Raw genomic sequence first — 24559 nt, 5'->3', positions numbered from 1 at the left:
CTTCTTCCTTAAATTTCCCTCCCACTAGCTTTCCACACAGATGGTAGGCATCATGCCATATTCTTATCCATTTTCTCTGATGGCACTCAATAAGCTCATGTAGATCACAACAAAGTACATCTGAAAATATCCAGTGCCTGGCACAACATCTCGCCCGAATAAACAATGAGTATTTGATCACCTGAACTGGAAATAGATGTTCAGTAAATATTCACTGAACAATTGGGCCCTGTTATGATCAATGTTCTAGAAAATGCAGAGGAACCAGAGATCAAATTGCCAACATCCAATGGATCATCAAAAAAGCAAGAGAGTTCTAGAAAAACATCTATTTTTGCTTTATTGACTATGCCAAAGCCTTTGACTGTGTGGATCACAATAAACTGTGGAAAATTCTGAGAGAGATGGGAATACCAGACCACCTGACCTGCCTCTTGAGAAACCTGTATGCAGATCATGAAGCAACAGTTAGAACTGGACATGGAACGACAGATGGGTTCCAAATAGGGGAAGGAGTACGTCAACGCTGTATATTGTCACCCTGCTTATTTAACTTATATGCAGAGTACATCATGAGAAATGCTGGGCTGGAAGAAATGCAAGGTGGAATCAAGATTGCTGGGAGAAATATCAATAACCTCAGATATGCAGATGACACCACCCATATGGCAGAAAGTGAAGGGGAACTAAAAAGCCTCTTGATGAAAGTGAAAGAGGAGAGTGAAAAAGTTAGCTTACAGCTCAACTTTCAGGAAAGTAAGATCACGGCATCCGGTCCCATCACTTCATGCGAATAGATGGGGAAACACTGGAAACAATGGCTGACATTATTTTTGGGGGCTCCAAAATCACTGCAGATGGTGACTGCAGCCATGAAATTAAAAGACGCTTACTCCTTGGAAGGAAAGTTATGACCAACCTAGATAGCATATTCAAAAGCAGAGACATTACTTTATCAACAAATGTCTGTCTCGTCAAGGCTATTGTTTTTCCAGTAGTCATGTATGGATGTGAATTCGACTATAAAGAAAGCTGAGCACTGAAGAACTGATGCTTTTGCACTGTGGTGTTGGAGAAGACTCTTGAGAGTCCCTTGGACTACAAGGAGATCCTACCAGTCCATCCTAAAGGAAGTCAGTCCTGAGTGTTCATTGGAAGGACTGATGTTGAAGCTGAAACTCCAATACTTTGGTCACCTGATATGAAGAGCTGACTTATTTGAAAAGATCCTGATGCTGGGAAAGATTGAGGGCAGAAGGGGATGACAGAGGATAAGATGGTTGGATAGCATCACCGACTCAATGGAGATGAGTTTGAGTAGACTCCGGCAGTTGGTGATGGACAGGTAGGCCTGGTGTGCTGTGGTCCATGGGGTCGCGGAGAGTCGGACATAACTGAGCGACTGAACTGAACTGAACTGAACTGATCATCAATGTGGGGGCTTCCCAGGTGGCTCAGTGGTAAAGAATCCACCTGCCAATGCAGGAGATGTGTCCTCAATCCTTGGCTCAGGAAGATCCCCTGGAGAAGGAAATGGAAACCCACTGAAGTATTCTTGCTTGGGAAATTCCATGGACAGAGGAGTTTGGTGGTCTACAGTCCATAGGGCCACAAAAGAGTCGGACATGACTTAGCCACTAAACAACAACAACAACAAAAACAATCAACGTGGACCCAGAAATAGAGAGAAATGGAGGTGTAAGATGGATCTCCCGAACATCAGTCTCTCTTTGTGTATCATGCATGAGAAGCATTTGATCTCAGGGAGATGGAGTATAAGCAAGTCAAGGGCAAGATGTTGTGGTTGGGTGTTTTTGTATTTTATCACTTTCTTGTTTTTGCTTGTTTGTTTCTATGTGTTTTCCCCTCCAATGGGAAGTCAAGAGTCTACAGATGATTTCATCTGTATTTGCTAGAAAGGAGACAAGGGAACCCTTTTGAGTCAGGTTGATACTCTGTAACTCACAAGAAGGGTGCTAAAGCTGACAGTTCCATAAACCAGGAGCCAAAGGTACTGATATTTCTGCAACAAAGATTAGCAAGGGGATGCTTTGCTGTTCTTGGGGATGATATATTTCTCCATTCTACCACCATCTTCATCTACTGCTGGCATTTTAACGTAATTGAATGTAATGTACTATTATCTTCCTCTTCGTCACCACCTGGTGTTTTAATGTAATGTAGAAATAAAAATATTCTGCAATTAAGGGATACCATACTAAGTGTTATTTGCTTCTAGAAAGGCAGAATGATAGGTTAGAGCAAGAAAGAAAAGATAGGAAGGAAAAGAAAAGAAAAAGTGTAAGAAAATGGAAACACATTTGAAGCTGTTAAACAATCCTTCCTTAGGTCCTAAGCCTCTAAGAAATGCAAAGAATTAATTACAGAAAGACTTGGTGATAAAAGTCCTTCATATAACTCAATAAGTGGCCAGGAAACATAATTGAACTCGTTTATAATTGAATATCCTGCCATTGGGGCAGATTTAAAGAAGGGTAAACTTAAAGAGACATAACAATATTAAATTTTCGTTTGTCTTCCTACTGCTGTGATAAAACATTCTTTTTTACAGAGGGAACTAAGACTGGAGCTGGGTCTCTCTTAAGGCAGCAACAGGTATTGAATAGTACATGATTTGTACTTGGGAATCTTAATTTAAATAATTATAATATCTTAAAGAAAAGCGCATCTTAACTCCTTCAACGTTTTATTATATCTGACAAGTTCAGTTAAAGGGCACTTATCTACTGGTGCATTATGCGTCATACATTCTGTGTACTCATTAAAAATAATGAGAACGTATTTAAAAGTCATTGCCCAGAGAATCTTTGGGGACGGGGCATGGGAAGAGCTAAGAGGCAACAGATTGTTATTTAAGCATCTATCTCTGTTTTATCAGCCCTTAGGAAGAGAAAAAAAAAAGTAACAATCTTAAGCTGATTTTTTTTTAACAATAAAGATCACACAATTTCTTGAAAACATGCAGATGAAATGTGTTCAAACCTCTCAGTATACTTTCAAAGCGAAAGGGACTCTTGTGGCTGTTTCACATGTATGGTATTTACTTTGATAACAGCTGGAAAAGTCAACCACAATCAATTAAGGCAGTACATATTTCCCCCTTAATCTTTAAATATCCTTTACAAAATGAACGCGTTTCCTTATCTTACACTGAGTGTACCTTAACGAATGTACAGATCACAGGCATTGGGGTAATTAGGCAAATCAAGGTCATCCCCCGAGCTTTGTAACCACCTTCTTATCCAGCTGCTCCATATCAACAGCTGGCATGAATTACTGGTAACATTTGGCTAACTGGATAATAAGAAGGATATAGTCCGTGGTTGGTCACAAGATTCCTTTTTCTGTGCTGTTTAAACTTGTATATTCAGAAAATGCTTCTTTTTTCTAGCCTCCAGAAGCCTAATCATGGCTGCAGTGGCCACTAATAAGACATATGTCTTATGTCATGAGAGTAGAGCTGGATCTCATGGCTCTTCATTCTTAACTTTGCAAGAGAATGTAATTAGGCCCTGGTCCTCCGAAATGTCAGGAGAGCTTCTTTTCAGCACAGAATGCTCCTCTTTCCACCATCTTCTAAACTCCAACAAAACCAGCCTTGTGATAAAACCCATTAAGTATTTTCACTCTGACACCTGGAAGTCATACAACCAGGCAAAATGGCCAGCACTTCCTCCATCTGTTTTAATAATGCTGAACCAGAGCATTTATCATCATCTATTTTATCAAGACTAGATTTTGCTGACAAGGGTTCAGCAAAATTCTTTTAGGTTTGAGTATTGCCCAGGGAGTAGCTGATGACTATTAATCCCTCAGGTTTGTGGGTTCTTGAACACATTTTAAAAACTGGCAGAGATTAACAGCCTGGTCTTTTAGTACATAGCATGAGTGAGAAGGTGTTATGCTTATCTCAGTGAGGTGGAAGTCTTCCTTTAAAAATATTTCTGATTTTCACAAACAAACATCTTTTGGTAAGGAGAAATATCTCTACGACTCATTTTCTGCCATCTTTAAAATGAAATGAATGGGAACAACTAAGCATGGTGGCTTTGTGACAGTACCTGAGGATCACTTTCTTAGGAGCTTTGTAAACTTTGACCTGTGTTCAACAGAGCAGAATGGGGATGGTAGAGTATGGCCCATGCACTGGGCCAAGTATAGGACACCTTCCCTGTAGCATTTCATGTTGGAGATAAAGTAAGCTCGCTGTTGTTCAGTCCCTAAGTCATGTCTGACTCTTTGTGACCCCAGGAACTGCAGCACACCAGGCTTCCCTGTCCTTCACTGTTTCCCAGAGTTTGTTCAAACTCATGTCCATTGAGTTGGTGAAGCCATCCAACCGCCTCATCCTCTGTCATCCCGTTCTCTTCCTGCCTTCAATATTTCCCAGCATCAGGGTCTTTTCCAGTGAGTCAGCTCTTCGCATCAGGTGGCCAGAGTACTGGAGCTTCAGCTTCATCAGCAGTCCTTCCAATGAATATGTAAGATTGATTTCCTTTAGGATTGACTGGTTTGATTTCCTTGCAGTCCAAGGGACTCTCAAGAGTCATCTCCAGCACCACAATTTGAAAGCATCAGTTCTTCATTGCTCAGCCTTCTTTATGGTCCAACTCTCAAATCTGTACATGACTACTGGAAAAACCGCAGGATTGACTAAAGGGCCTTTGTCGGCAAAGTGATGTCTCTGCTTTTTAACACACTGGCTAGGTTTGCCATAGCTTTTCTTCCAAGGAGCAAGTGTCTTAATTTTTAGGCTGCAGTCACCATCCACAGTGCTTTTGGAGCCCCTCCAAAATAAAGCTGTCACTGTTTCCACTTTTTACCTGTCTCAAGGAGGATCTAAAGAGTCTTTTGATGAGGGTGGAAGAGGAAAGTAATAAATCTATTTTAAAAATCCAACATTCAAAAAACTAAGATCATGGTATCTGGTCCCATCACTTCATGGCAAATAGATGGGGAAAACTAAGTGTAACTGCAAACAAATGTCAATAACCCAATCTTCTAAGCTTCTCTAAAAGTACCTCCCTTTGTATCTGTCTAAATCTACAAGTTACAAGATGGCACACAACACATTTTGAGCACAATCAAATTGAGTGTGGAAATTTTAAAGCACAATCGAGTTGGGCCTGAAAAAGTCAAGTACAATTGAGTTTGCCTAAATGGATCAGGTGTAATTGAGTTGAGTAACTGGATTGCGCTGAACACTGGCCCTTTGCCAAAATGAGGGGCACATGGCCAAAGGGACGCAACTCAATTGGGCCTGAAATTTTCATTGAATACTTTTCACAGAGCAAGAAATTGTTTGTAGAATAAAAAAAAATAAAGTTGAAAATGTGATTATTGGAGCTAGTCAGCTATGGGTACTAAGTCATCCTACAGGCCTTATGATTTATAACTAATAGTTTTCAAATTTGAAGGAGCATCGGAACCATCTGGAGTGTATGATAAAATCCATCTTTGGGCTCCACCCTTAGAGTTTCTGATTTCTTAAGTCTTCAGGGAGCCTGAGAATTTACATGTTTAACAAATTCTCAGGTGGTGCTACACTGCTGGTCTGAGACCATGCTTTGAGGACCACTGTTCTAACAAATTATGGTATCCAAGATTGAAACATTTTGAAGGTGCTTTAAACAACATTAATATTTCAAAAATGACTTTAATATTTTAAAATAAAAGATACTGCTACTTATTATTTTTATATGCCTTTACAAATAAACTGTACAACTAGATCATGCAAATGTCTTCATGATCATTTAAACGACCTAAACTGTCACTTACATTTAATACTAACTATCCCTACCTCCATTGTCTTATGTGTAGTTAGAAGTTGCTAGAGCTCTGATATCTAAGGAAATCTCTGAATATTTTTTGTTTGGTTTAAAATGACTGTAGTAGGATGGATAATGCATTAAATACAGATTAGGTACAGATTAGGGGTGATAGCTCTTTCAGTGATACCTTTTCTAGCTTTCTACATCATCTACTTTAATAATGCATAGCTTTCAGTTATTCAGTCAGCAAATATTCACTGAGCACACAGTGTCCACCAGACACAGGAAATAACAACAGGAGTCAACGTTATTGGACCGTGTGTTAGCATCAGTGTTCAATTAATTCTCATAACAACCCTACAAAGTGGGTACTATCATTGTCCTTATTTAACAAATGAAGAAATTAAGGCACTGAGAGATTAAGATTGTGAGAGAGTGGTTCACATTGAGGCCATGAGACCCCCAAACCTGGACTCTTAATTGCTATTTGTTCTTAAGGTGATTCAGAGACATGGTAACGGGAGTTCTTAATATAACTGGAAAACTAACTGGAGCCCCATATTCTAGACTTAGGGGGTTCCAGCAGGTTCTGTAAGTAAATATCTTAAGGAATTGAATGGTAAAAGAAAAGGGAGGGGGTGTTCTAAGCAGAGGGAAGTCTCACAGGAAATATCTGGCATGGAGAGGGCTCTGGTAACATCTTAAACAAGTGAAAAAAAGCCTGGTATGGCTCCAGAGTAGAGAGAAGGAAAAACGGTGATAATTTCTGGCTCATAGATCAGCTTGGGAGGCATGAGAGGAATACAATTTTAGGCCAAAAATAACTGTTTCTTCTCCAAACCTGTTTATATATCTTCTATTTCTAGCTACCCAAATTCAAAACTTGGGAGTTTCTGATATACCTCATTCTATTACCCCAACATCTATCAGATACCAAAGCTGAAGTTTTCTATCCCCACTTCCCTCTCCATTCCCAATGACTGGGGTGTCCTAACTGTGCACTCAAATATCTCTCATTGAGATGGGCAAGGTTGATAACAAGTAACATTTGCTGAATCCCATTGCATGTGCCTGGTTCTAAGTACTACATACATATCTCATATAATGCTAATAGACAATCTCTTAAGTAGATAATAATCTGATCCCCCTTTTTTTAATAAGGAGTGGGAGCACAGGGAAGTAACTTACCCAAGGCCACTCAGTCAATCAGGATCCAACCCAGCTCTGGCTAGTATCAGATCCCAAGCTCCTAACCATTACATTCTGGTGAACTGCAATAGCTTTAAGCAGGAATCTAATACCTCTTTGCCCCTTCCGAACACTGTTTATCATGTTAGCTCCTTGGTCAGTAATCTAGTAGGGTGGGCTGTTTAGTATCTCCTTGATGTATTTTATATTTTTCAATCTCAGTATTTAAACTTGCTTCTTCCTTCTCTCTTATGGCTCTGCATTTTGAAATCCTACTCAATCATCAAAATTCTTCTCAAGGACCATTATGTTTTTATAGGTATTTTTGGTCCCCGACTTTGAATCCAAACACTTCAGTTGTATAATTTGATGAACCCACTCTTTTTTTCTTTATGGGCTAGACCCTTCTTGAGGACAGGAACACATTTTATTGACTCTGAAGTTCATCTTTCAGAGTCTGGACTACTGGTTCAGTGGACATGTAGGAAGAAGTAAACAGAAATTACTGCAGAAAGAGGCAGAAATGGAGACTGTCTTAGCCAGGACTCCATCTGAAGTCACAGAACTGAGTTACTTGGAGAATCTATAAAATATAGCAATGCATTTTGGTTTCTGCGTAATTATTTAAATTCTAAAACATAACTCATGCACTTTGGTTTGGGTAGAAAAATCATTCTGAAACCATCCTTCAATTTTTCCACAAATAACCACTATAATATTCATTCTTCCTTAAGTACCCTGGTTAATTAAGCATGGGGTCATTTTGAATCAAATAGCCAAAGGGAATAAAATAATGTATCAGTTAAATGAGGTTCATCTAAAATTTCAAACTGAAATTCTTGTATGATTCATGATGTTAAATAATTTGACATTTGAGATATGAAGTTTTTACTTAGGAAGAAGAACCATGAAGAAGTTTAGGCCATGTGTCATTTGCTAAGGTAGATACAGGGACTGGTAAATACTGTAGCGTTGGAATTTCAGCAGCTATTCAGGGAGCCTCCACATATGCCTGCATCATTTTTTTTCTCAGCAAAAGCAATGTTCCTAAGTGAAGGTCAGATCAGCATGACAAACTTTGCTAACTTTGGGATCTCAATTATTCCAAGCAGGAACAACTTGCTTGCTTGAAATACAGTTAATCCCCCTTGCAGAGGCCAGCGCTTAAAAGCAGGCAAACTTGGCAGGTAGAAATTATAAATACATTTGAAATTTTCTCAGCTTGTTTTACCCACCAGGAGTTGCTGTGATTTTCAGGATAATTTAAAGATAAGGCAGCAGGTCAGAACATGAAATGTTAAAGAGGTTAACAATGAAATGGCAGAATAGTTCTTTTCCCCCCAGTAAATGAAAGGAGACAGCCACATACATGATACATACATGGCAAATAATCCAATGCCTCTTTCTCTGAAGTCCTTAAAAACAAAGTCATGGAATACACAAAAAGTTTTCATTTTCAGGATTTTTTTCTAAATGGAATGATAGCTTTATTTGACACTTGGCAAAAGACAAAAAGAATTTTAGGTATCAAGGATGGAAAAAAATTTGCAGACCATGTCTCTCACAGAACAGACCAAACAGACCACCAAATAAGTAGCATAGTTTTCAAGTACAATCACAAACACAGCAAATTTACCTTCTGATTCTATTACCAACACTAATCTCAAAGTCCCTTTTGCAAAAATGTTCCTTGTGTGAACATTTCTTTAATAAACTCTCACCCAGTCAGGGGATGAGAACATCAAAGGATCTTCTGGACTAGGATTCTAGCGAGATCACCTTTGAAGCACAGTTCTTTCGGCAAAGATACTAGAGAGAGCTAAATACTGATGATGCTGTTGTATACCATCCCTTCATTTGATTTTCAACCCAGCCTGCAGCAGTTGGAAAGTTGGCTAAATGAGCCATCATACTTGTGATACTGACCAAATTGCTCAGGAAGGAAGGCTTGGACCAGAAAATACAGGAATTCAGCACTGTTCTCTTATGTGGCAAGCCAGGAGAAATGACCAGGAAATGGATGCTGAGGCCTTTGGAATGAGAGAGGGTCACATCTGAGAGACCATCCTATATTGGGCCTTCCTGTGGAACTGCTGACCACACGCTCCCTTGGCGGTGAGTGTTAAGACTTCACAGGAAGTTAATGATAACAAGGAAGTAAGGAAGATTTAACTGTCAGAAAACAGGCAGAGCAGTGCTGTTAAGAGGGTACAGAGCTCACGAAATAGCACGGCTTAACAAAAGGGAGAGGACAGTTTCTCAGAACAGGAAACCAATAAACAGTTTGTTTTCTTCAAAGGAGACAGAATCAGACAAAAGCAGGAAGTGCTGTCCTTCCTTCATCCTGCCAGGTTTTTAATGGAAAGTCAAGTGGGTGCATCATTCAAAACAAGGGAGAAGAGACCGAAATGATACCACCTTTGCTTTTTTTTAAAGAGAAACACAAAGATGCATCACGTCACACACTCTTCATTCTGTGCTTTCAAAGAGTCCAATTCCACACCCTGAATATTTCCCACTGAAAGAGCCCCATACATGCCACACGTGACCACTTTATAAACTTCCTGCAGAGTTCCTGCTATTTAGCATTCAAGACAGGTATTTGGGCTAAAAAAATATTATTCCATATTTTTCCAAAACAAAGATTCTGGGTCCCCATTACTTAAGTAAGCCTCAAAGGCACTTGCTTTGCTGTGGTTACATATTCCACATATTTGGATAGTTAGAAGTCACATTATTTTTAAAAAGACTATTTGCCAGGGGATTCCAAGAGAACGGATACTAACCACATGCCCTCCAAATTTTGTGTAACATGGAAAAGGATGAGAACAGAGAATTTATGTTCACTCATAATCTCATAGTTGCACAATTAATTTAATATGCTCCCTGGTGGGCTTGGGCTACAACGTCATTTTCTGGAATAGAAGCCCAATTTCACTAAATTATATTAAATAAGAGTGAAAGAATATATACAGGCTGCCTGGCTTGTACATTTGGTTGGTTATACAAGTTTTGTCTGTAATTCAGTATTTTGTACCAGAGTACATTTTAAAATAATGAAAAAGAAAACAATGTTCAAAGCAGTTGTTAGTCCCAGGGAAGCCTGCCCACATCTGTTTACCCCATAATACCTATATAGTACTGTGTTTACAATACTGCAGAAGTGGCAATGTACTAGAAGAAATGAACACAGCTAACACACTGAGTATTGTGTGTGTCTTTCAGCTCCCTTTAGTCCAAAAATTCTATTATTCCATTTGCTAACTTCTAGATTTAAGTGTGTTTGACTAAAAATGTATTCGGAGTTCCAAACTGGACTAAGATCACCATCCTTTTCCCCCTTATTGGGATGGGGAGAGTAGGGGTTTGAGGGATGGGGAGAGCTTCTAGGAAGAAAGAATTAGTCACCGGGAATTCTAAGGGACATATGGAAAAGGGGTATAAAGAACTGTTCAATTGGGAATGAGGAGACCCATTAGGGCTTGAGTTTCTAGTTGGAATTCTGCTGTTGGGTTCTTCTTCATGCCTATGGACTGCCTGGGATATCTCTCTTTATATTCAGGATTTTACTCCTCCCAGGACCATAGCTCATCCTATCCCTGAAACAAGCATATAGTCCTACTGAGGTGTTTTGTTTTGTTTTGTTTTGAGTTTTTATCGCCAGCAACCAAAAACTGAACAAGCAGCATAAGGGCTTCCTGCTATATATCCATGCTGCCTCCTTTGGCCTGCATGCGTGCTCGGTCGTGTCTGACTCTTTGTGACCCTGTGGGCTGGGGTCCGCCAGGTTCCTCTGTCCATGAGATTTTCCAGGCAAGAATACCAGAGTGCATTGCCATTTACTCCTCTAGCAGATATTCCTGATCCAGGGATTGAACCAGAGTCTCCTGTATTGCAGGCAGATTCTTTACCACTTGAGCTATCAGGGAAGCCCCTTTTAATATTGTTCCCTTTCACTTTGACCCTTGTAGAAAAAAGATCAAGGTCTTTGGATAAATAAAAGATGAAAGAAAAGAATCTCTCTGGATTTAGATTTTTAAAAGTCTACTAGACTTCAACATTTTGACAGCTTATCTCTTTAGGAACTGTAAGGCACTTCAGTGAGATGAGGCAGAAACTCAAGATTCTGCCTTCCGAAGTGGCTGGGTCAACTAGCAGAAAGGAGATGGTAAGTGCATCTACCCTTCCCTATTTTATCATGGATCTTCTCAAAGCATAAAATAGGATACAAGGAAAAACAGGTAAGATGATGGGAAAGAGAAGGAAGACCGAAAATAAACTCCATGGTACAGGAACATAGAAAGAAGAGGTGCATTTGGCTAGTATTAAAGAGAGTTAATATATAAGCATTAATTCAGGAAGGCTATCTATTCAAACTTGTATTTAAACACATGTAACAGAATATTCAGAGAAGGCAATGGCAACCCACTCCAGTACTCTTGCCTGGAAAATCCCAGTGGGCGGAGGAGCCTGGTAGGCTCCATGGGGTTGCTAAGAGTCGGACACGACTGAGTGACCTCACTTTCACTTTTCACGTTCATGCATTGGAGAAGGAAATGGCAACCCATTCCAGTGTTCTTGCCTGGAGAATCCCAGGGATGGGGGAGCCTGGTGGGCTGCCGTCTATGCGGTCTCACTGAGTCGGACACGACTGAAGTGACTTAGCAGCAGCAGCAACAGAATATTAGACCCAGAGCAGGTGTCTTAGAGATCGTCTAGTCTTATCATCTTACCAATGGGAGAACTGTTTCTAGAGCATCTCTGACAGATGGTGAGGCAGGTTCTGTTTCAGTCTGCTGAATAATCTATTTCCTTCTTGGAGAGTTCCAACAGCTAGAAAGCGCTTGTAACGTTATCACTTCCAACCATTTATTTTGGAACAGGCTCACATAGGGCGGGAAATTAGTCTTAATAATTATTTTTTTTATCCCCAGAATCTCCAAATTAGTGCACAGTGCATGCTCAACCACTTGTTTGTTGGATTAATAGGTAAGTAAATTAATGGACATAAACTATCTGAGGCAACAGGTTAAAATTTACTTCTAATCTGTATAATAATTCTTTATATATGTGATAGCAATTATCAGTACTAAATTTTTTTTTCAAGTTAACTATACTCCATTTTGTCAACTGACACTCTGTTCTAATGATCTAACTCAAGGAAAACCTATCATATTACCCACATGTGCCTTTGCCATTTCTTACATAGATTCAAAGAAAATAAAAATTAAAAGATAATTAAAATTCCTTTTCCTCATATCTATTCTTCTTTATTATTAGTCATAAAAATCCTCTGAATTTTCTAAATCATTCTTAAATGTTTCAACAATAAATATTATGTGTCAGTAGTAAAAAAAAAAAAATGAGAAAAAGAAAATCTGGCACAATGCACTGACAATCTGGGTGCATCTCCTTCCAGATATTTTATAAAGATTCTTAATGTGATTGTCATACTGCATATATCACTTCATGCCCAACTTTTTACTTAATAATATATCCTGTACATTCTCTCATATTCTTATTAATTCACAGAGATGATTTAAGTACTCATTATATTTCATTGGAAAGCTATCCAGTTATTTATTTAACCAATACCTCCTGGTTGTACTGAGCTCAATACATCACTGCAATAAATAGGACTGGAGGAAAAAAATCAATGTAGAAGAATTTTTCCCACATATTTGATGATTAGTTTAGGACAAATTACTAAAATCGTAGTTACTAGGTCAAAGGATACACGTTTTTAATAAGACTTGAAGTTCTCTTTCTTGAGATGTCTTTCCCAGGCTTCAAGATGAGGACTTAATTCCTTTGTAAGGTATTACTGTAGCACTCTGCAACTTGCTTTCATAATCTGCATCACCATTTAAAATATTTGGTTATATTTTAATTTCCCTTTAGACTGCAAACTACACTGAGGTAGGACTATGAACATTTCTGCTGGTGGTGTTTTGCATGGAGCCTAGCCCACAGCATATACTCAATGTGCATTTTATTCAGTTGAATATTGTTAAATTGCTTCCTTGAAGGGTGTTTCTGTATTCACATACTTGAAGCACTGTTTTCATTTACCCATCTCACTGCATCATCTTTCTAAAATAGTGATACTCCAAATGGGGCAAAACTCTCTCAGTGTGATTCACTTTTTTTTCCCCAACAAATTAAGCCTATGACTTAGAACTCATTTCTCAGCTATTATGAATTCGGTAAGTGTATGATGTGCTTTGCTGAAAACTCAGTATGACTGTGATCTGAACATTACCAGCTCTCGGGGTAGGAAAGTTCCTTCTTGGCGGGCTATGACCAGCGATGCAGTCTCTCCCTGCTTAGTGCTCCTCAGCATGGCCACAAGCTCTTCCTGAGTTCGTCCAGTGACATCTCTGCCATTGACCTAATGCAGACAAGCATATAAGCAGCCAAATTACAACACTGCCAGCCCTGTCCGCCCTAGATGGTTTTTAAAAGCCTGCAGCAAATGGGTTCTCATGATCAAGGAAATTCTGGGAAGCTGAAAACTGAGTATGCGAGTCCAAACCAATCATGTTTATGATACTAGCAATGTGCCAGCCATCATTACCATGGCGCTGGACAGTCTCAGACATTCAGTAATTGGCATCGGCAGTTTTTCCCTAAGACATCACATTCTTAGGAAAGACAGATCAAACTGACAGATACCAGAGAATCATTCCTCAAGTAGGGAGGAAGCTGATTTCAAATGCTTAACTGGTACCATTCTCTGCTGAATATAAACAGGAGAAATGGATTTTTATCACATGGTCAATTCTTACAGACATGAGTTTTTGTTATAATTCTACAGTGTTCTCTATGTTAGAAAGTTATAGTCACTAGGTTACCATACATTATTAGAGATTCTAATTTGGGGCTACATTAATCATTTGAACCATTTTCTTTCATGATCTAGAACTATATACAAAGCTCTGGTGTTGCTTCCATGCCATGGGCAAGTTAAGTGGAACCAGTCAGTTTCCATGAAGATGATTTCTTGAAAGGTAAATTGACAATATAGGTAGACAAGAAGATAATACTATTAAACAAAAATAAATGGGAAAAAAAAGCCTCTTCCTTTGAGTATTCCAAATACTTCTCTATAGGCATAGACTGAACTAACACTGGCCCATTCTTAGAGAAGTTTAAAGAAACTATTACAAGTAATTGGGTGCAACTCTGTAATTCTTAGCCCTAACTGACTATATGATGAACTCATGGATATGACTCAAATCCCCCAGGGACTCTAAGAGGTGGAAGTAAGAAAGAGGAGACAAGAAAAACTTTTCAATATTTGACTCCATATCACTGCCCTTATTGAGCACTTACAAAGTCGGCTATTGATTAACCACTTTTCTAATTAAAGTCCTTACCTTGTCTACAAGTACACTTTTCAATATAATTAATTCAAAATTTCATACATTTCATTTACTTAAACACAAAGAAATATTTTATTGAAGATATTCATTCTAATTCTTACCTCCAAAATTCTGTCCCCTGATTGCAGGCGGCCATCTTTTATTGCTGCTCCCTTTGGTAAAATGTTTTTTACAAAAATGGGACCTGGACCATGTATGGAAGAATCTCTGGTAACCACAGTGAAACCAAGTCCTTCAGGCCCTAGTGTATAAGACCAAGAAAATACATGATCACCTTTAGCTGGAGAAATGGTATATTCAATCTTATAGTTAAACAGACCTAATTTAGACTAACATAGAAAAAGTGAAATACTGACATTCTATCAAATATCTTAAATATGTTTGAGTTTCTAGTTTTAAATACAGATTACAGTTCTTGACAGGCCATGATTATATTACCATGAATTTAGGGCCAATGTAGATGTGTTATTAAGGTCTTACAAAAAAGGCCACATATTATCCATACACCTGGGAGACTGACTTCTTAATAAACCATCACTTGACTTCACACTTTCCTGAGAAGCAAGAGGCCGTCTGACATGTTGGCTTTCAATCAACTAGCCAGCCCATGGCTCACTCTCCACCTGCATCTCCATTTCTGTGTACTTCATCACATGGCCACATCACTGGTTCCTGCTACTCCTATTCTGTTCTCTCACATCGCCAATCTCTTTTGAGTTTTGTCTTTTTCATTCTGTGTGAATGCTTAGATTTTTCTTTACCCTAAAGAATCCTTACTTCAGTCCTACTGCTTCTTCACTCTTCCATTACCAATGACCTATCTGTGACCATATCAGTCATTTTTCCTATCCTGATCTTTCCCCTTCTCTAGCTTTGACACTTCTCACCAACCATTTTCTTGAAATTAACTCCCCTCTTAGTTTCCATATACTTCATATACTTGGTTTTCTTTATACTTTCTAGTTTTCTACATCTCTGATCACAACACACCTGTCACTCTTTCTCTTACTCACTCATCATGTAAACACAGATGTTCCCCAAGGATCTGGAACAACTTGTCCTCTAGACTCTGCCTTGCCTGGCTCCTGTCTCCAAACACCATCTCTCTATAGATGACACCGACATCTCTTTGTTTGGCTCTAATCTCTCTCGTGTCAGTTTCCAGGCTATCACCAGCACTTTAAACTTCACTGCAAACTTCCTTCTCCATCCCAGATCCTGGCCTTTTACACTTAAAATTCTAATTTCTTGTAATGGCATCCCCATCGTGCAAGCCACCTTGGCTGAAAACCAACAATAACTATAATTCCTTTCTCTTTCCATCTATACCCACTCAGTGATTTAGGCATAAATATTACACTGGGCACCCTTTACTGATCCCTTGTTATCTGCTCTCTCCTTTAGTATATCTTTTTGCTGTCAGATTAATCTTCTTAAAACACAGCTCTGGGATGTAATATCCTTTATTTTTGCATCCAAAGCTTTCTGATGGGTTTTTAAGGTCACGTTCCATGTCTAATTTATCTATCCTCAAAGCACTCAACCCCATGCCTTATACATAGCTGCATAATTTGTATGAAAAGTACGAGTGATGCATTTATATAAAAAGCCTAATTGTGCATCCTAGTCAATACATTTTCTTCCCAGTATAAAATTCTTATAGAAGGACAAAATTTTGACTAGAGGATCCTTCAGAATAATCTCTATATCCTGATTAAAGGCATATGTTACATGCTTTAAATATATGTTAATATGTATTCAAAAACTACCTTGGGATCATTATATTTTCTATTAATTCCAACAGGAATCCATAAAATATTGGTTTCTTTTGAATGAAGCCCTGAAAATCCCAGTGGATTGCAGAAGGTTCAGTGGGTGAAGGGACTATGAGGAGAAGTCACAAAATAAAAGCACAGAAATACATAAATGTGTACGTGTGTATGTATAATACTGTATAAATATGTATGAACACACATGATCTAGTCATTGATCTGGGCTTGAAATGGATAAAAAACTTTTAAAAAGATGAAGAAATAAAAGGTTATATATGCTTTTGAAATTAAGAATATTTGAAACATTATTTGCATTGTTGAATTTGTGAAATCACTAATTACCCCGTATTTGCTGAGGAATAATTTTTGCTGGTATAAAACTATCTTTGAGAACCAGAAACAATAATACTGGCTTTTCTGCTTGGACTAAAGGATGTTTCAAAAATCACTGAGTGAGTGAGGAAAGGTGCTGAGTTGTGCCTGACTCTTTGTGACCCCATGGAATTCTCCAGGACAGAATACCTGAATAGGTAGCCTTTCCCTTCTCCAGGGGATCTTCCCAACCCAGGGATCGAACCCAGGTCTCCCGCACTGCAGGAGGATTCTTTACCAGCTGAGCCACCAGGGAAGCCCAAGAATAGTGGAGTGGGTAGCCTATCCCTTCTCTAGCAGATGTTTCTGACCCAGGAATTGAACCGGGGACTCCTGCATGGCAGGTGGATTCTTTACCACTGAGCCATCAGGGAAGCCTAGTCGTGCTCAAAACAGAGACAACTGAATTTCAGTGCCTATTTAGTCTAAGTTGTGATGCAGTATCACTCTGCTCCTATCAAGTTTGTCATGGTTTTATTTCCCAGCATGTCTTTATCACTTTCTTGTTTCAAATAATCTATACTCTCCAGAAAAAAAAAAAATTCAAGAAATTTAAGTTACTGCAGTATACACTTCAATTTATTCTCTAATTCAATTAAATGGAAGGAGAATTAACAAAATTAGCCTTAATGTATTTCTCTTAACCAATTTTACATGTTACAATCATAGAATGGAATTAAGCATAATTTAATAATTACCTTTCTTTAGGTCAATCTTAATTTTCTTTGCATTCTTCTTGCTGCCAAACCCCATGAGTGGGGAGAGTGAGGGAGAGGATGGTTTTCTACCTAGTCTTGGTACTCGGGGGCTCTTGCTCTGTTGCAGAGAAGTTGATGCATCTTCTTCAGGACTGCTTGTTCCTGTGAGATTTATTGTCTTTATTCCTGATTTTCCTTGGACAGGAGGCGGCTCCTTTGTTCTCAACATGCGATCATTGTTGCCAAAAATGTTAAGAGGTCCAATGACTGCTTTTTCATACTGTTCCCGGTTCTGAGGTGGAAGCACGCGGAGGAGCACACTTGGAGATTTCATTGCCTGACGGAAGAGGTCTTGAGCCCTTGAAAGACAGTGAATGTATAGTGATCCTATGTCCCAGCACCCAGAGTCACAGCTATGGGGGCAGCCTGGGAGTGCACGCACAGGAGGCGCTCTCTCTGTTACCACCGATATGACTTTGCTAAGTGCTGGTCACCACGTATGGCCTGCTCATGAGGTGCCACTGCCCTGGGCTGTGTACGTGTGCACTAGCAACATGCGTGATGCCCTCATTCAGCTCTTTTAACAACTATGTTAGGTAGGAATACTTAGGTCTTGTTTTGCAAAATGAAGAAACTGAGGCTCAGAGAGATTAACTGGTCTAATGACCCACAGCTTTTAAGCATTTCTAAATCTGAAATTCTATCCAGAAGTGTTTACTGAACTCAACATAAAAGGAAGCTCTAATTTTAAATGGAAAGAAAAGCAATCTTTGATCGTGGTCATCAGATTATCATTTGGTTTCCTTTTAGGACTTTATTCTGCAGGATAGGTCTTTTCTAATGTGGGTTGTTTCAAGAAGCTCAATTTTGACACAGATAGTTCTCCATGGTGACATTTAGTAGGTATGCTGGTTGTGCCAAATATCACAGGGGACTGTCAACCCAAAATGCATACTTTCTCTTATTTGTTTCACTAAAGGGTAGCTGCATTTTTCACTTTTTTTGTTTTAGCACTTTGCGCTTTTCTTCAAATTTCCTATTACTTTTTCTTTCCTTCTTCTTATGCCTCCTTATACCTAATGACCAGGTAAAACAACAATATTTCCCAGCTTTCTTATCAATGAGATGAAGGGCAATAGGGAATCTGGTTCAGTTGGGAGGCAGGAACTTTTTTGTTCCATTTCTCTTTCCTATTTCTTGAAACTCAGAAGTGATGGAGGGAACTCAAGCAATTACCTTGTGACCATGAGATAGCTTAAAGATAGTAGCCACATAAGAAGGATAGCCAAGCAGAAAGATGGAAGATGCTTAATTCACTGATGATGGTGAGCCCTCCAAACTAAGTTTAGACTGCCACCTCCACACTTATTTGTCCTTAAAAAAGGTAAATTTTAAGATACCTTTAATTCAGGTCTTTGTTACTAGCAGCCACACCAAATAAAAATTAATCACAATTCCAACTGCTATCTAAGCTCCTCCTCACCTTATTAATGAAGAGCTTATGTTGCTAGTGGAGAAGAGAGAAGACTTCATCACAGCCCATCTCCTCTGGTAGATTTTTGACTAGGATTCAATTTCTAGTTCATATTGAAATTTTATAAGCCTTCATTTCCACCTCAGTAATACAGGGAGTAATGTCTGCCTTGCATTACTATTAAGTCTTGGTAAAAAGCACAGTGACATATAAAAATAATATCATTATTGATAATAATTATAATTTTGCCTATTATTCATGATTTTCAGAAATAGTCTCTAGAGGCTTCATTTCTTTCCTACACTGAAGCAGCTAGTGCCCACTGCCACTCCATCCACAACTACTCACCCTTTCTACCCAACATAATATTGGCAACTAATGGTCACAGAGAAGACTGAGTTGTTTTTGTTTGAAACAGTAGAGTTCGATGATGATTACTAAAGGGTATTAGTAATTAGTCCCTTATTCCATTGCAATGCCAATATACATTTTAAAAAGTATATGTACACTGCTGCGTAGTCTAATTCTTAGGTATAAAGACCTATTCCTATAACACTTCACATGCAGATAAATAATTTCTTGAGGAGAGTATTTTATATTTTTTTCATTTGTTTCTATTATTCAGTGAGTCCTCATAGACATCTCTCATAGATATTTAGTTTAAGGAAGACTGCTGACACCAAGGAAGTTAATTAATAAGCCGAACTAACAGTCTGTGAAAAGTGTCATTAAATACCAGTCTAACTGACCCGTATCCCAAGAAAAACAAACCCGTCTATCGACGTCACAGAAAGACAGCCAGGCAGAAGGCTTGCTTCGTTCTATACTTCGTCCTTCTCTGGGCTGTCAGGGACTTGTGCAGGCCACCCCTGAGTATGCTCAAACCCAGGATGCATTTGAAAATGGATGTTCTGGAGTCAAAGGGAACTAACCAGAAATTATACCTACAGTTTTGATCATAATGAGTACAGTAATGATTATAATAAGCATTTTAGGAAGCAATAAAGTAAAATTTAAAAAAAAAAAGTGCTTACTGAGCAAAGGTTTTGTCTACGAGGTCCACGTTGTTGATTTTTACAATACATTCATTTTCGTGAAACAGTCCCTCCCGTTTGGACCTGCTGTTTTCTTCAATGCCACGAATGAAGAGTCCTAGAATCCTGAATGCAACATTTAAATGGAAGAGAATGACTGACTAATAATATGCAAGTTGTTTCTCCACTTGCAGCTGTTCAGAAATGAGTACTAACTCCTCCTTATGAAAGAAATCATGCTTTACATCCAGGCAACTGTTTGTTATTTAAAATCTTTAGTAAAACACAAAACAAAATCAGAAAAACACACCTACCCTCACAACTCACTAAAAGAAGAAACTATCCTCCTAAGACAAATATACATAAACACCAACCCAGAGCACATTGATCAATAGCTCCATTCCTCATGCTTTTACTAAACTTAGAAAAGGCTACTGTCGCTTACTGGAGCTGAGGACACACGGGATTCGTGGTTTAGAGAGGGCATCACAGAAGGGCTGACTGTAATAAGTAAGTTTGAGTTGGTGTCAAGGGAGCACTTGACATTTGATAACAGGAGAGGATTAGGTTTCACAATAGTCTTTTTGCAATCTTCCTACCTCTTTTAACAATATGCATTTTAAGAAGAAAACATTTAGCACAGGCCACATTACTCAATTTAGAAAGAAGTTTGGTCCCATATGTTCAAGTCATTGAATTAAGTGTGTGTTGAGTGTTCTCTACGCACTTGGGATGGAGGGATATGAAACAGGGCTATAGGACCAGGATGACAGCTCAGTACCAGCCTGGAGCACAGGGGAAACTAAAAAAGAAAGAAATCTGGGGCTATCAATAGGCTGAGTCTTCATGGAAAAATTTGGGAAGAAAGTAGGATATAAACTGGATCAGGAGAATGAATGGGATTTGGATCGGAGGAGACAGAGAACACATGGAGACGGGGTTGACTGGGTGTGTCTGTGTAAGTGGAGCAGGGTGGGAGCTCATGCTGGATGGGGAGGCCAGTGCCACATGGAGGGGCCTTGAATGCTAGCTGATGGACTTATCTGATGAGGCTGGAGTAGTCCACACTCCTGACACAGTGGCCAGATGAAAGCAGGAGTTTGGAGGGAGTCTAAAATTTTAACCAGGAAGAATCTGCATTCAGAGAGGATTCCCCATGCCTACTGGTGCCTCGCAACTGTGGCTTAAAATAGGAGGAAGGAGAAGGGAGTTGGAGAAAAAGAACAGGAGAAAAGAAAACTACAGCAATAACAAGAAAGAATTCTGTGTGTATATGTGTGTACTTGGATGTACCTATTACATACTGGTAGTATTTGAACTGAAAACTGAAAGAAACCAAACTTGTGTATTTTTTAGCCATTTCTCATGTGAGGGATTTCTCTGTTCCTTGTGGCATGTTAAGGGTCCCAGGTTTCTCAGGATAAGACAGACAGATACATCCTCCATGAGGAGTCCCCTAGATGTAGAAAACCCCCAGCCTCTTCTTCCCTCATCCTCTTGTCTTCCTACTTGGTCATACTCTTCCATACAGGTGTCTTATGTGCTATTACGTATTCCCTTTGCATTAAGTCAAATCTAAATAAAACATGAGCACATTTTATGCATGAATAGTCAGGTCCGCCATGGAAAAAGAGGAGCCTTTAATGAAAATGGAGGAGGAAACCATCTTCCTATTTGGAGCTGCCACAGGGTGGGGCCTCTGCCTCCAGGAATTCAGTTCATCTGATGAGCCCGCGTCATCTCAAGAAGGCCAGAGGAGAGGCAAATGCAGGGCTGTTTAGATTTCTACTGCATAACAGTTAAATGAACACTGTAGGCTGATACATGAGAGAGCAAATAGTCACGCCATCTCCTACTGAGGGGAAGGCTCTGGGTCACAAGCCAAGCATGCACTGACGCTTCATTTCCGAATTCTAGTAGGTTAGTGAACTAGTCATATTCTGTGTGGAGGAGAATAGGGGACAACACTACTATGTGATAAAGAATCTGGGATTTAAATTAATATTTGTAAGGTACTAATCCCACCTTAATCTTGTAACATAATATTAAGAATTGAACTATTTGACATGTCAAAGAAAAAAGGAAAGAAAGAAATAGAACAAAATCGTGTTTCTCTCCTAAATTAAACAACTCTCTAATAGTTCACATTCTGGATTTTTGTTATGGTGGATTCACAATAACACGATCCATTAGGAGGCTCACATGTGGTTATAAACTAGTTTATGTAAGCGATATTTTTTTAACAAGCATTCAAGTCTTCCTTTAATTTAATTCAGTACATCATCAGTCATGTAATGTTGCTCCCTAGGATTTAATTTCACATTTTGGGAGATGAATTAATTCTTTCAGGCCACTGGGTTGCAATTTAGCTGGCATATTACAGCTGGAGTATGCTATGTGAACCTCACTCATCTAAATAACCTAACTTTCCATGAAAAATTTATTGACAGAATAAGCCCAACTGTAAAACCCATGTGTCAGAGGTAATTTTGGTAAAATGTAAAACTGACTGATTTTATTAGTTTGGTCCCTGGCAACGAACCACTCCTGCCTTCTTTATTCGATGGAAGGGGTGGATTCCCTCCAGTTTGATTTCATCCAGACCGGTGTGAAAAGGCGCAGAAGAGAGGCTCTCTTTTTCCTCTTTGTCCCTGATGGGTGGGCTGTGGGGAGCTATCTCCTTTGGGACCAAGACTTTTTGAGACTTCAGAATTAATGCTGTGGAAGAGTTACAGGCTGAAATGAACAAACTAATTTGCATTAAGGAGCACTGATAAAGGAGGCTGAAGTCCACAGCCCAGCAGAATGAGAGGTGTAATAATTGCTTCTTGCGCTTCTAATAATCACGTAGGCACAAACCTACCCACTGCTTACCTCCTCCTTTCTCCCCACAGTATCACACCACCTTGGTTGCTCACCAGCTTAGACTTTTTACCTGAGCATATCTCCTCACTTTATATGTCCCTCTTCATCCATTCCTTCCCTCTTCTGTTTCACATTTAGCTGTTTTTACTGTGAAGCAGGTATACTATGCTACCTTTATTTACTGACAGACAATTAGATTTCATGCTTTTAATACTAAAATAAAACTATATATATATAATTCTTTTTAAATGAAATCAAGTTGCTTTTTACTTGCAGGAACTCTAGGTGTTTTTTCTTTTGCATTTTTTTTGTTTTTATTGTGCAAGCCAATTTTTCTCCAGTTAAGCAGCATTCTGTATCCCAATGAATCCAACGAGGCCTTGTCTAGTATAACAGTCAGTATGTTATACTCAGGGTGTTCTAACTTTGATTAGGGATATTATTCTATAACAGGTGTGGCTCTATTTTTGTAAAAGAAAAAAAAATAAAAAAGAAACTAAAGGCAAAGCCAATTACAGTAGTCTTAGTAAATAATTAAATGTAAATTCCAATTTAAAATAATGACACAAACCAATAAATGGAAGGAAATTAAGAACTAAGTTACCACTATGACCTTAACTCCCCCCGCCCTCTGTGCTCACACAGGGTGACCATATGGCATGATGAAGTCAGACACTTGTCTGACACGCTCTATATGCAGTTGCTTCTAGACACATGGGTTGAGTTAAGTGTGCTGTTTCAGCCTGTACTCATTACTTCTTAACTTTTATTGGCTCATGTCTCCACTTCCATATTATTTTTTTATGTTTTTTAATTAAATTTCCTTTCTGTAATACTAGTGCATAGCAAAATATATATATATATATATATATATATATATATATATATATATATATATATACACACACACACTCATTTCACAAAGTTACTGAAAAGTTGACCATGAACTTATAAAAGTTCATTTCTGAACCAGGCTGTTCTGTTTTAGACAAAACAGTAATAATCCTAATAATTTACACATCCATAGGTTGTGTGTTTTACAAGGAGTGTTCATATTTTTAATGCCATTTAATCCTCACAATCTTGATGTGAAGTAGGTATTCACAAGAGGCAAGTTTAGGGGACTTGCTCAAGGTTATTCAAAAGAGAACACTGATATCCAAATCCAATTGTTTCAAGTCCAAGTCCAATATTCTTCTTCCTGTTCTACAACGCTTATGCTAGAAATCAGAACCAGGAAGGAGCAGGGAGCAAATCAATACACTGTAGTGCGTTTTCCTCATTTGAAGTGAGAGAAGGTGATTTCTAGTCTAGAGGGTCAAGTTGTTTTCCGAATGACTGAAATTGAAGTAGGGTGACTGTCATGTTGTATATTTCTTCATGGTTTGAAAATTGGGATGATCTTGTGTTCTATTCCAGCTTCATTAAGCTAAAGGGGCCTAGTAATTTAGCCATGCTGGTATTTCACAAAGCTCTATCAGTACACTTCTGCCAAAAGCCATTAGAATTTCTTGTGACAACTGGGTAAATACTTGCTCTGTCTATCAAAAACAACCTCAGCTTGTCTCGTGCCATAACCCATAACATTTATAAACACGCTTATTAACACATACAGGAAATGAGATAATAAGAGCCACTAACTTTTCAGTTCATTTCTGTTTAGGGGACATTCATTCCAGCAAGAGCTTGGCATCAGATGTTATTTGCTACAAAAGGTGATGACTTTGCAATTACAGGTGGCAGATGGCTACCTGCTGAAAATGATGCCAACCAAAATATCATGACTAAATCTGCTCTTGCCACTATACGGCAGACCAAACTGAATAAATATTCAGAGCCAGTAAATTAATACATATAACCTTTGGGGAAAGTTTTGTTCTAGAAAGAACAATGGAGTGAGGACAAGTCAGGAGATTTGAATTTTATATGACTTTGAGGAAAATCAACTGACTTTTCTGGTCTTTGATCACTTAAACTAA

The 24559-nt window shown here is 38.7% G+C and overlaps 1 protein-coding gene across 5 annotated transcripts in view; it reads right to left on the bottom strand.

Annotated features, from left to right (window-relative positions):
* PARD3B (par-3 family cell polarity regulator beta) overlaps nucleotides 1-24559 on the bottom strand; it is a 1167593-nt gene that overhangs the window by 522299 nt on the left and 620735 nt on the right. For all 5 annotated transcript variants that reach the window (XM_069578084.1, XM_069578083.1, XM_069578085.1 and 2 more), the window contains exons 7-10: nucleotides 19716-19841; nucleotides 17208-17566; nucleotides 14467-14606; nucleotides 13243-13371 (exon numbers count right to left, since the gene is read on the bottom strand). In XM_069578084.1, coding sequence (XP_069434185.1) covers nucleotides 13243-13371; nucleotides 14467-14606; nucleotides 17208-17566; nucleotides 19716-19841 — 754 coding nt within the window. The remainder of the gene's footprint in view (nucleotides 1-13242; nucleotides 13372-14466; nucleotides 14607-17207; nucleotides 17567-19715; nucleotides 19842-24559) is intronic.

This window comes from Ovis canadensis, chromosome 2 (assembly GCF_042477335.2).
Source record: "Ovis canadensis isolate MfBH-ARS-UI-01 breed Bighorn chromosome 2, ARS-UI_OviCan_v2, whole genome shotgun sequence".
Classification (NCBI taxonomy): domain Eukaryota; kingdom Metazoa; phylum Chordata; class Mammalia; order Artiodactyla; family Bovidae; genus Ovis; species Ovis canadensis.
The sequence above is the reverse complement of the archived record's forward strand: the minus strand, read 5'-3'. Positions and strand labels throughout refer to the sequence as shown.